Source organism: Anoplopoma fimbria, chromosome 17 (genome assembly GCF_027596085.1).
Source record: "Anoplopoma fimbria isolate UVic2021 breed Golden Eagle Sablefish chromosome 17, Afim_UVic_2022, whole genome shotgun sequence".
In the NCBI taxonomy this organism is placed as follows: Eukaryota; Metazoa; Chordata; class Actinopteri; order Perciformes; family Anoplopomatidae; genus Anoplopoma; species Anoplopoma fimbria.
Window position 1 is genome coordinate 19,045,770 of NC_072465.1, and position 12,793 is coordinate 19,058,562.

Genomic DNA, 12,793 nt, shown 5'->3' on the forward strand with positions numbered 1-12,793 from the left:
ATACAAAAAGGGTTTCATGTTAGCTTATCTAGTTAACTAATTAAATTTGAGCACGACGGTTTCTCTTTTGTCCCTATTCTCTTCTCTCTGTACCTATTTATTTTATCTGGGTCTGTTTAGATGCTTACATAATCTGCTTCAGACAGAAAGAGAGAGAAAGGCGTAGAGAGGGAGAAATGTATGTGCAGAGAAAGTCAAAAGAAAAAGAGAGCAACCAGAGAAAGGTGAAAGTCAAACCCTAGGATACGGAGAGAGGCGGAAAACGGGGAAACACGGTTAGGGAGAGGTTGAATGAGAGCCCTTATGAGAGAGTGAGGAGGGGTATGGAAAAAAAAGATGAAAGGAGGAAGTTGAATAATGCAGTAGTCAGTTAGCTTCCTGCACAGTACCTGCACAGGAGCTGTCAAGAGGTCAGTTTCCTGCTGTACACATAGATACCTCTTTCCACCAGACCTTCTTTGTCCCAATTATACTCCTCATTTTCTTTAAGTGAAACTCATCATGAAATAATTTATTGATGCATCACTTATTTCTATCAATTGTTTGTTTAGTTTACCTTCAACAGAGCTGAAAGAAGTACTCAAAGTAAAAAAAGCATTCAGACAAAGGGAAAACTACTGAATTACAAGTAAAAGTCCTTCACTCAAATTGCAGTACATTATTTTAAATAAAAATCAATAAGTAAGAGAATAAGTATTACAAGTATTAGAAGTAAGAAATGTAGGTATCAAGTGTAAATTATTGTGACTTTTTAATGTTGTCAATGGCCAATTTAATTGCAGTTTGGGTATGTAAACTCCAGCAATGCATACATTGTCACTGTTGGTTGCAAAACCTTGATGTCTCCAGGTGGTTTTTACATGATGTACTCCTCTTTCATATTTCCTTAAACATGACATTTTGGAGGTTTTTTTACCCAAATACAGGAATATTTTGTGATCTTATTTTATCTTTAATATAAAATTTTCATCTGCAGAAACTTAAAAGTAAACACTATTTAAAATGAGGTCTTATTAAACAATAAAGTAAAGTTAAAGTATAAAACTCATCTGTACTTTAGTGTAGTTACTGTGCTGAGTCACAAGGCTTTTTATCAAGAATCATCCACACGTTAATATCTAGTAAAGTAACTCACTATGCAACAGTAATGTCCTAGAGCCGTGTCCCAACCAGAAATTAAACATTTGAAGACCCAATGTAATGTCAATTAATTAACATATCATCGATATAATAAAGTGTATATTCACAATACTTAACATTGTAACCGCAACACATATAAAAATAATAGCAAAGTACGAAAACTGAGCTGCGCACATTTGGTAATAAATCAAGCTGATCGGTCAGTCTGAAGTGTGCATTTGATGAATCAATGATCATTTAGTGAAGCAATCAATTAGTGAAGCAATTGATTTGTCACACAAACAAACAAACAAACACACACACACACACACACACACACACACACACACACACACACACACACACACACACACACACACACACACACACACACACACACACTAACACACACACACACACACAGCCTAATGTCAAGTCTTTCAAATGACACATGATCCTTCTCTAATAGCTCACTGTGCAGGCTGCTACTATCACAAGAGTGTTGCTGCTTGTTAAATCTTTGTCCCCACAATTTAACTTGTTTAGATGTGACATTATCACCCACGACTCAAGATTGAGAATACATTAATAAATGTCAGCCAGTACAGCCAGTTGGGGGGGCGGGGTGAGGGGAGATGCCATCTCAATGACTAAAATGCATCAACCTTTTTTCAGCTCCAGGAATTTCCTGAAAAACAATGTATAGACTCATAAAAAGTAGTCCCTCTCAATCATCACTTATAACACACTATTTTTGAAATATCAATATCAATCTATGTGTAATCCTTTTTATGCCACACAATGTATATATATCATTTCAAACAGTGGTACAGTATATCCGCTCTTGTTACAGCAAGTTATATATTTTTTAAAAACTAGATACTCATATTACAGAACTGTACGTAGAAAACACCTTTTAAATGTAGGTATGAAAATTGTAAGCATAGTATAGATGGTTAATACAGTAGGTTGACAGTGGAAAGTGGTAATATGCTACTTATTACGATCTGGAGCAGCATATACAAGTAGCACTCATTGTTCACTAGAGATACTAGTGAACAATGAAAGGTGTTGAAAAGGCAAAACAGATTTCCTAAAATATGTATATTTACGCTGATACTGTAGCAGTAAAGCCCATTTACCCAACATCCACTCCTCTCAGTATGTTGCTAAAATATCTCCCACTCTCCTACCTCTGGCCTGACGGGGTCCTCTATCCCGACGACACAGATGGCTGTGAGGTCATTGAGGATGTTTGACTCATCATCCCAGGAGGGCTCGGGATCACCGGAGAAGTCACGGTACGCCACACAGATGGTCCTCAGGCCTTCGCATGCCATGGGCTCGATCACCTTCTTGACCATCTCGTCCTTGTCCCGTGGACGGAAAACCCTTTGCTCGCCCACCTCGTTCAGGATATGGCTGCATCTGTTATTAAGCGGGGAGCGGTGGGAATTAAATTGTGAACTGTAATTTTGATATTGTCAAAATTACCCAACATCGAAAACCAAATATACTTAGGAGTATCCCAGCCTATGGACCTACTTCAGACAGTGTAGAGACTTTAAATGAACAGAAAACATAATAATCACCATTTGTGCTTCATCAGTGTAGACAAGTATGAACACTTAAAGGAATAGCACGGAAATACACATTTTTTTCTTTCATGCCGTGAATAAGACGAGAATATCTTTGCAATTTTCTTATTAATGCATACAATATGAATCTTCAGGCAGCACCTGGTTAGCTTAGCTTAGCATAACGACTGGAAACAGGAGGAAACAGTTATCCTGGCTCTTTCCAAAGGTTAAAAAAATCCACCTACCAGCACCTCTAAAGATCACCAATTAAAACATTATATCTATCTTGTTTAATCTGTTCCAAAAATAAGCTGACCGCTGGCTGTATCTTACATGGTATATCTATATTGACTAAACAGATATGAGAGTGGTGATGATCTTCTCATGTAACTCTTGGCAAAGAAGCGTATTTCCGAAAGTGTTGAACTATTGCTATAAAATTAACATCAAATAGCTCAAGAGTACTTGACAACGTCTGGGTCACTAGAGCACTGCCTAAAATACAAACGTAGCCAGAATACATTAGAATCCACAATAAATCGATTTATCATGAGCTAAATAATTGAATATAAAAAATTGAAAATAAACAGGTGTACTGGCGTGAAGTGCAAAACACAGAGCTCAGATTTACCTGCTGTAAGCCAAAAGGTGAAACAATTGTACTAAATATACCTTGAAATTAAGCTTTTAGTAGCTATATTTGTAAATTGTTTATGTTGAATGAATTAAATCCCCAGTGTAACAGCCATTTATTACAACTTCATGTTTCATTTTAATAACATTTATTGTCAAAAGAGAATTTCTGCTCTTTCCTTTAGTGAGTACTGGAAGCTTTTTAACTGTGTCTCATTTTTTCTCTCAGAGTTACTCATTTGTTACTGTACTGTTATTGTAATGTTCTGTCGTGTGTGACCTTTTAGTGGAAATTCAGCCCTCTCTCACTGCCTGGGGGAAGTACAATAGGTTATACCCTCAAGTACATTATACACTCAAAATAGATGAGGTATACACGTGTTTATAAAAAGGAAAAGTTCAGCTCTTGATTATATCATATTACCGTACAACGAGGTCATACTCTCATTTTAATCACAAAATCAGACTCACTTTTTGAGGACGATCTCAGAGGCTCCCTTGCTGTACATGCGAAAGCTCCCATCGGACAATTTGATGACTGTGCTCATGGACTTCCTGGAAGAGTTGAAGGTGTAGACTTTGTAAAGCTTGTCCTCTGGGATCTGGTTTCTTATTGGCTGATAATCCCGCTTCAGGTCCAGGACCAATCCCAGAAGGCCGCACTCTGTCTTGTTGCCAACCTGCTTCGGCAGACCGCCTTCCTTATCTGAGACCTGGAGAAGGGAATAGATTTTCAGATGTTTAGTTCTTTTTTCAGTCAAATATTTGCTGCTATATAGTTGTACTTTCTATCTGTGGGTGTTTTTCACTTTACTTTTTAATATAGGATTTGGTCATCTTTAAGTGTATTTTTTTAACCTTCATTTTAGATACTTTCATGCATTTATGTTTTTATTCCATTTATTGTTGTGTTTTCTGGAATGGCAAATAAAAAAAATGCTAGTATGGAGACTCAAGTCTTTAGATTAAAAGACTTTAGGAACCAACACTCTATACTGATTCTTCTGTGATCTATTCAATCACTGAGATATTCTTTTCTTCAGCGCTCGAAATAGCTGCTAGTGATAATTAACCAGCTAGCAGGTGAAAGGGTTCCTCTGTGTGGGAGGGTGGGAGATGAGTTAGATGGAATCAAATTTGGCTGTTCTTATTTGAGGCATACAGCTCAATCTATTACAAACTGTACTTGTTAATTAAAAACCTTGTTTTTCTCAGGTTCAGTAAAAATCTGGCACTGGGTGACATGTTTTTTGTGTCTTTATTTTTACATAAATCATTTAAAATATTGTTTTGATATGATGTTTTTTTGTTTAAATGATCAATCGTTTAGTACATTAACTATTTGGAAAATAAATGGCAATAACAATATCCCAGAGCCCAAAAGAAACATCCTCAAACTGCTTGTTTTGTTTAAGTTACACATATTCCAAATTTCTCATAAAAAAAAAAAAAGAATCACTACATTTTTATAATTATTGCTGATGATCGATCAGTGTGTTGACTTAAGAGTAAAAGGCAAATTATATACCGTATGTTATGCAAGTGGTACAATTTCTCTTCCTCTCAAAGCTGGAGTGTGTTTATTATCAGCAAGCCGTAGAGCCGTTCAGATTATGTGTATGATATCTGTTCAATTCTGTGCACGTGGCTGTCCCAGTGCTTCAGTATATTTGTGCAATTTGCATACACACCCACTGTATGTGCACGTGTGTGAGTGCGGTCAGCTTGTGGAAGAATAAGCGTTGCCACGGTAACACTGGGCAAAGCATACTTGGAAGGAGAGACTTGGGAGAGGAGTGGGTGCTCTCTCTCTCCACCACTTGGGGATTGTTACTCTTTGGCTCAGATTCCCTGACAGGATTTTCACTCATCTCACTTCACACATGTGCTCGAATCTTTCTGTGTCTCCCTTTTCATCTTTACCCAGTCCTTATTTATTAGTATTTCCCCCTCACTCCATTTACTGACTCACTCGAAATACGACCAATAAAGCGTATAGCATGTGGTACTCTCCATATGTATTCCTAAATGTTTTATTTCAGCCACTGTGATAGAACAAATCTCATTATCGTCTTTATCCTACACACACACACACACACACACACACACACACACACACACACACACACACACACACACACACACACACACACACACACACACACACACACACACACACACACACACACACACACTAACCACTGAAGTGACAGTCGGGACACAAATAAGAGTGTGCAATCCTTACTGTCATTATTCATAACATGCCTCTTCACATATATATATATATATATAAATAAAAAAAAGATAAGCAGCAAATCCCTAAATTTAGGGAGCTGAGATATTTTGCACTTCTGCTTCAAAAACACTGAAACGATTAATCTTTTTATCATAATAGTTAATATATTTAATTTTCATTTGTTTGACTAAGCATTTTATGAAGTTATTGTTTAAGCTCTTAAGGAAATAAGCACAACTTGGACAACATTTATCGAATTTGTTGTTAAAATGAACAAAAGCAAGAAAGTGTTGATAATCAGTACTGTCGAAATCTGTCCTTTTTGTTCATTCGGAGTCCTATTAGCTGGCACTGAGCTGAAACCTAGTCTCCCTGGGGTCTTGCTATATAGTACCTTCAGTATGCTTGACAACTACACTTACATCTATGGAACAGCATGTCAGGTACACTCTCTTTCTATAACACACATACACTAACACACACACACACACACACACACACCTACGCGTGCACACACAACAGCACAGCATGTCAAAAGCACACTGAACATAATGCATTTGACTTGCTGTTAAGCAGACACCTTCAGTCTGTGCTCTTTGCCCCAAAATAGATTTACTGCAGGCTTTCTGTTCTGTTTCTCAACAAGCCTCCAACCAAGATTAGATTTAAAAGGATAGCTTGACATTTTCGACGCTTTGAATTTTACTTTCTATTTGTTGTTTTCTTCGATCAGCACTTGGCGAAATGTGTTGAGAAAAGATTCTGTATCGACAGTGTAGTTAATCACTTTAATGGCTTGTTGGAATTGGTGCACTCGCCCTCTCCATCTAATGGCCACTCTTGTCCACCTGCTAACGAGGATTTGATAGAGAATGCTAATAATGTGTTAATGTGCCTGACAAAGCCTTTAATATATTTCCATGCAGTAAATAAGAAGAAAATACTGAAATGCCATCTATTATCTGAACCGAGGGTCTAAGAAAGGTGTCGTACTTGTTTGCTGTAAAACCCTTTGAGGGAAAATTGGAATTTGTGATTTGGGGTTTTATATCTAAAAAAGACCTAACTTGGTTGAGATCAACGTCAAATAAAACAAATATGAAAGAAGGATTCTAAGCAATCTGTGTTTAATTTGGCTTAATATTGCAAAGCTTAATTCATCTGTCTAGTAAGAGATTTATATCTGCTTTCAATGTTTGCTTAAGCAGCTCAATATTTTAAAACCACATTTTTTTGATTATTATGGATTATTGATTCCTTCAGGCTTGGACGCATTTTATATGTCCGTTTTGCTGCAGCTGCCACGAGGTGGCGGTTCCAGCGGAGAGGGTTGGAGAGAAATTCTTCTAAAATCTCATTAACCATTTAAACCCAATCAGAGCACTGGCCCATGTTCACCTCGTAATTGGACATATCTGGTTAATGTTCAGCTGTGTGTCTCACAGACTCAGACAGGAGTATAAATACTTTATTATGAGTTTGTGGTAAATAACATAATTAATGCCTTTTCCCTAATGACCAATGATTACATCAGGAAGACACTGCCTGTCATTGGCTAATGAGAGGATGAAACAAATGGTGTCATCTGCACTGTCTGCTGAATGTTTAGGGGAATAAGCTCCCAGCAACAGGAAACAAACAAATAAATGACCGGCTGAAAACCATACAGGATGTATTATAGTTTTAAACAATCATTCATACATAACGCTTTAGTAAATTAAAGTCGTTTGCTTTATGAAAACACATTCATATTTGCTAGGCATTATTTTTGCTATGCTAGAGTTATCCTACCAGCTATTTCTAAAGCAGTAAATCAGCAGTTCCACAATCTATTGATTGACAAATGTAATTTCAGATATCAATCTCACCTAGGTGCAAAACACTCTTTAAGCCATATTTTTTTCCTAAAAGATGAGTATTATCTGGCCAAGGTGTATCAGTTATTCCACTTGTTTACTATGCGGTTCCATTCGCTTCATGGTGTTTGTACAAATTTTTTTCTGTTCTACATTTGAATTTTGCGTTGGGAATGCATTTTTCTGATTCATACCCAAATTTTGGAAAACTGCTTTTTGATTTTATATTTGCCTATTAATGATTATATGAAACTTAATTATTAAATCATCTTCCATGCAAGAAATGCAGCACAAAGTGCTTAACATTTAAGGAGGATAGACATAGAATAAACATTAAAAAAATATATATAACTTTTTCACTTATTACACTTATTCCCTGCAAGAAAGATTTCTTGGTCATGAATTCCAAAACCATCTCAATCTGCTGTCATATGTAATTCAAACTTTATTTTAATATACTCTAAGACAACATTTGTTTCCTGGAAATTCCATCTCACATTAAAGACATATTCAACATTTTGAATCTATTTTTCTCTGCCAACTCTTTCCTCAGTTGTTGTAAAGGATAAAAGCAGTAGTAATGGGAGGAAATGGAACAGATGAAATCCATTTAGAGAGGGAGAAAATAAATAAAACACAAACAGCAATACCGCCGCCTTTCATTCTCAGAGATTCCGAAGATGTTCTGTTTGACGTGAGTTTCTACGCACAAGGACAGTTGCTGGCATGGGATGCCCAACGTTGGCATGACGATGCTATGGTTGGCACGTCCTGACCTGGACGTGGCTAAGGACCAGCTGCCCTCACCCTGGTCCTTAGGTGCTCCCGCAGGCAAGGACATATGCCAGAGGGAGAGCTGGCAACTTTACTTCCTCTTCCACCCGGGGCTCTCCTTAATCCATCCCTCCTGTTCCTTCCCTTTGTCTTCCATTTTTCTTCCTCTTCTCTTCACACTCACCCCACCCTTCTATTCCTCTGTCTTTCTATTTCTGTCCCTGTTTTTCATACTTGCTGTCATTCCCTCTCTCATTCCCTTCTATCCCTATCATCCTCTCTCCCCTCTGGATGACTCCCTCCTTTTTCTCACTATCAGTTAATGTGGCCCACTCCAACTGCCTCCAACCTTCGATTTCGCTCCCTGTATTCATGTAGGAGTGGACGATATTCTTGCACTCCACATGACTGTACCAGCCAACTGGGCCAAGGCCTGCAGGAATGCTGCAGGGCAGTAATACAGTCTTCCAGTCCATGATGAGGACACTTGTCACGCCAGTGTGGTTTCTCGCTCGTCCTCTTGTCAAATTTTCCAATCAACCTTCTTCCAGTTTTCGCACTTATCCTTGCTTCCCTTTACCCCTTCACAACGTATTTACCCCTCCCCTTCTTTTTGAGTTCATTGGTTTACTTTATTTACAACTAATGTATTGTTATTACTTTTATTTGCTCTTCTGCTTCAGAGATTTGATCGATCAAATAGGAGAGTACAAAATGTGTACCATCAAATCTGTGTGAATGCCTTTTCCATAATATCGTTTAACAGTGCAAACTGATATAGCCTTACGTGATTTCCATTATTTTACCTACACATTAATACCAATACATTATTCAATTTATAAAAATCTTTACCAAATACAGTAATTATGACAGGGATCTAACCTGTCCTTGTTTCAAGTCATTTTAAATCCTGGATGACGTTCATTAACTAAATCATGGTCCCATTTAGAGTGAAACAGATGATAAACAGGGGTATGCTTTAGGGCGTGGCTAACTTGTGATTGACAGTACGATACCTCGGCGTTGTCTGGTCTCTCAGCTTCTTTATTTGTTTTTATATCTAATATATACTCGCACGCCATCCTGACATCTTGGCTTCAGTGAGAAAAGTTACATCACTTGTGTACCTATCTATTGATATAGAAATAACACAAATTTAGATTAAGGTGTCTTTAGCTTTCATTCTGCCTCAATTAATCATTTAACAAATATTAGTTTGAATTATCTTTTGAATGAAGAACTTATGACGTTATGGTAATTTTCTGAGGTCTGATCACTATACTGTAGGTTTAACTGGTTGTTGTGAAACAGACCATGGGGTTCCCTCAAAGGCAACAGAAACATGTATTTACATTTATATAATATTCTATAAATTTGATTTAAATAAAGACTTAGTGATTTATCAGATTAATTACCACTGACCTAACACTCTCAATAAAACATTTATGCATTTTTTTTTACACTGACTAGACAAAAACTAGAAACACAGTATCTGAAAGCGAGGGAAATGCAGGGAGTCCATTAAGCTTTGTGCCTCTGAAAGATCAAAGCATTGTGATTCTAATGTGATGACGACTTCTCTTTCACTGCAATCTCAGCAACACTGTCAAATCTGTGAGCAAGTGCTGAACACACAAAGGACATCATTCTTCTGAAGATGTCTCTTTCTCTGCTTCCTCGACTGGTTCTCTTTCTCCTTCTCAGTGTCCAAAACTACTCCATGGGGAAACTGGGAGCTTCAAGCCAAAGACATCCAAGACACTCTCATCTCTCCTCAATGTTGGGCACGCAAGCATGCAACGTCCAGATGACAAAAGCACTGTGAGCCAAAGCCAATTATAGCAGGACCTCACTACTCACTGCAGAACAACAACAAAGCAGTTTGTTGTAATAATAAATAATAAGATGCTCATTGTAGAGCGACAGATGGATTTTTTTTTTACCTTAACTGAATCTTGTTTTACTATCATCTACGTTTCAATATCACAAACATTCTGTCAAGTTGATTTTCTGAACAGCATACTGAGCTTCTGTTATTTTCCCCAAATGCCTATCCCTCACAATTGAAGCCATATTTGTGAGTATAGGGGTGTGTTTGTGTATGTCTGTTATCTTCCTCTTCTGACCAGAATAATGACCTGAGCAGGTGGTTGAAGCAACAGGAGTATAAGCTCGTAGGACACTCACACAGCCATGCTAAACACATGCCACTGTGTTGCCAGAACATACACCTGTGATCTGAATACCTCCTACAGTGTAAATATCCCGGATATGACAGATGTGTGTGCATCTGCAATTTACTAGCTTTACTTAAACAAATTCTTCTAATTGAAGCATGTAACACATCTCATATATAATGAAAAAACTAAGACTGGAAGTAAAAGTTGAGAGAAAAAGAAAGTTTAAAAGTAACGTTAAGTCTATTGGGCAACCGATTTACTACGATACAGTAGCCACTGACAGTTCCTTTAAAATGATTATGTCAGTATTTCAACATAACTGAATGCCGTTCACAAATGACTCTGTAGTATGCGTGACTTGTTTGCAAGAAACGTGCAAGGCAAACTGGTGTGCTTATTTGTATGCACGCATCCCTTTCAGAATATATGAATGAGTGTACATGTGCACGTGGATACAGTATCCACGAGCATGAACATGTACAGTATGGGTGTGCTTATACTGTATGTGTGTACGGATTATTGTGTAAACGTGTGTGAATTTCTGCCCCAAGGATGAGGCTTCTTCACTTCTTCTTCTTCATGCAGCAGAGGCATAACACTGGCTGTATTATGAAGCCAGAGAGGCAGAAAGGGTACTGATATGGGCATCAAAGACTGCCTCTTTGCCTTTGTGCCTTTGTGTGGTGGCCATCAAAGACTTCCATAGCCATCATGGCATCCCGCAGGATTGGCCTCTTATATAAGAACACACCAGCCAGCATACTGCAAGGCTGGAGTGGCGCTGAGGGAGTGGGGGCGGCTGGGGGAGGGAGAAGGGGACGTACTAAATATTCCTCAGAAATGTCCCTTTTGCATCATGCTTTCTGAGTTTACTTCATTATGACCGTCTTTCTCTGTCTTGCTTTCCCTTTGTAACTTTCCTTTATTCTAATAAGAGCTATAAAAAAAATGCATTCATTCCGACATGTGCTGTATTCTCTACATTACCCTATTAATGTGTTAGATTTTGTGTTCACTATATTAGCATATTCTGTGGATATAAACATGTATTAACAGGTTTGGATGTATGTATATGGGTAGCTAAGCTGTACAGTAATTACTACTGATGGAAGGTAGCAAGCAGTGCAAGTATGTAAGCTGATATCATTTTAAGTTCACCCTAAGTTTAACTCCTACTTTAGTGCATAAGGTAACCTATTTTATGAATGAAAAGATTATAGAACAGACTTAATGTTCCATTTAATCCAACAAGACGACTGGGAGTGGTAGCCAAGACAAGAAATAAACCATAGCAACAGTTTTAAAGTCCAATAGTCCAGACTAGTACAGTATATGATGCAAAAATGACTGCACCACTTTTTTCTATCATATTTCTAACTTTTCTAACTTCAAAAGGACTGTACTGAGTAAAATTAAGTCACATCACTGATATTGAATGGGAATTATTTGGTTTATTAGACCTCAGTCTAAAGCCCATTTATTCAAAGCCTCGACTTGAACTCAACCCCATTCTGGACATCAACCTAACTTCAACTCGAGACTTTTGTCTGAACTTAAGGGGTCCTGACTACAACCCAGGCTCTAGGTCCAGGTCGAATACAGAGTCCCTTTTGGTTTTTGGCAAGTGGAGGAAAGATGGAACTGTAAGATACACTGAACAAATCAAAGGACTCTTTAGTCTTTAGAACTGCAGCATCTGTGGTGTGATGCCAAATTTGAACAGTTTTTGACAATAAATGAAATGTCCATGTTAAAAGTCCTGCTTTTTCAAATCAGGGCAAAGTAGAGCTCAATTGGAAAAATACTCCATATACATTGTTGAACAATGAAATACCATTTGTCTCTGTTTCATATATTTAGATAATAAATAATAAAAGATAAAAAAGATAAAAAATAATAAAACTATTTTAAAAATCACTCTGCAAGCTGGCATAAAGCCTGGGAGACATTATGGTTCTTGTAAACCTGCAGTAACTGCATTGCTTTTCTACTGTGCTTTAAAGAAACCACACAAATGTGTAGCTCTCCATGTTCAAACCCAGTGACCAACACACTTCACCAAGACTGTGATTGCGCCTCGAGGGGTAGGAAGTGAAATCTGTGGGATCCTTCAGCTCATTCCCCATGCAAGTTCCATAAGGGTATTTTCCAGTTGGTTGGCCATAGACTCAAGGGGTTTACAAGGATAGTGACACAGACAGGCCCAAATGTGTGTTGTGTGTGTGTGTGTGTGTGTGTGTGTGTGTGTGTGTGTGTGTGTGTGTGTGTGTGTGTGTGCTTGTGTGTGCGTTTGTGTGCAGGTGAGAAATCATTGCCATGCCAAATTATTACTGAGGCGTGAAGCTCTAACAGTCTGAAGACTTCCTGATCTTGGCAAACTTTGCTTTTAGGATATTTATGCCAAATGCTTTATTA

General features: G+C 37.8%; 1 protein-coding gene across 9 annotated transcripts in view; it reads right to left on the minus strand.

Annotated features, from left to right (window-relative positions):
* atp2b2 (ATPase plasma membrane Ca2+ transporting 2) overlaps positions 1–12,793 on the minus strand; it is a 60,992-nt gene that overhangs the window by 10,655 nt on the left and 37,544 nt on the right. For all 9 annotated transcript variants that reach the window (XM_054616173.1, XM_054616174.1, XM_054616176.1 and 6 more), the window contains 2 exons: positions 3,804–4,045; positions 2,313–2,547 (listed from right to left, as the gene is read on the minus strand). In XM_054616173.1, coding sequence (XP_054472148.1) covers positions 2,313–2,547; positions 3,804–4,045 — 477 coding nt within the window. The remainder of the gene's footprint in view (positions 1–2,312; positions 2,548–3,803; positions 4,046–12,793) is intronic.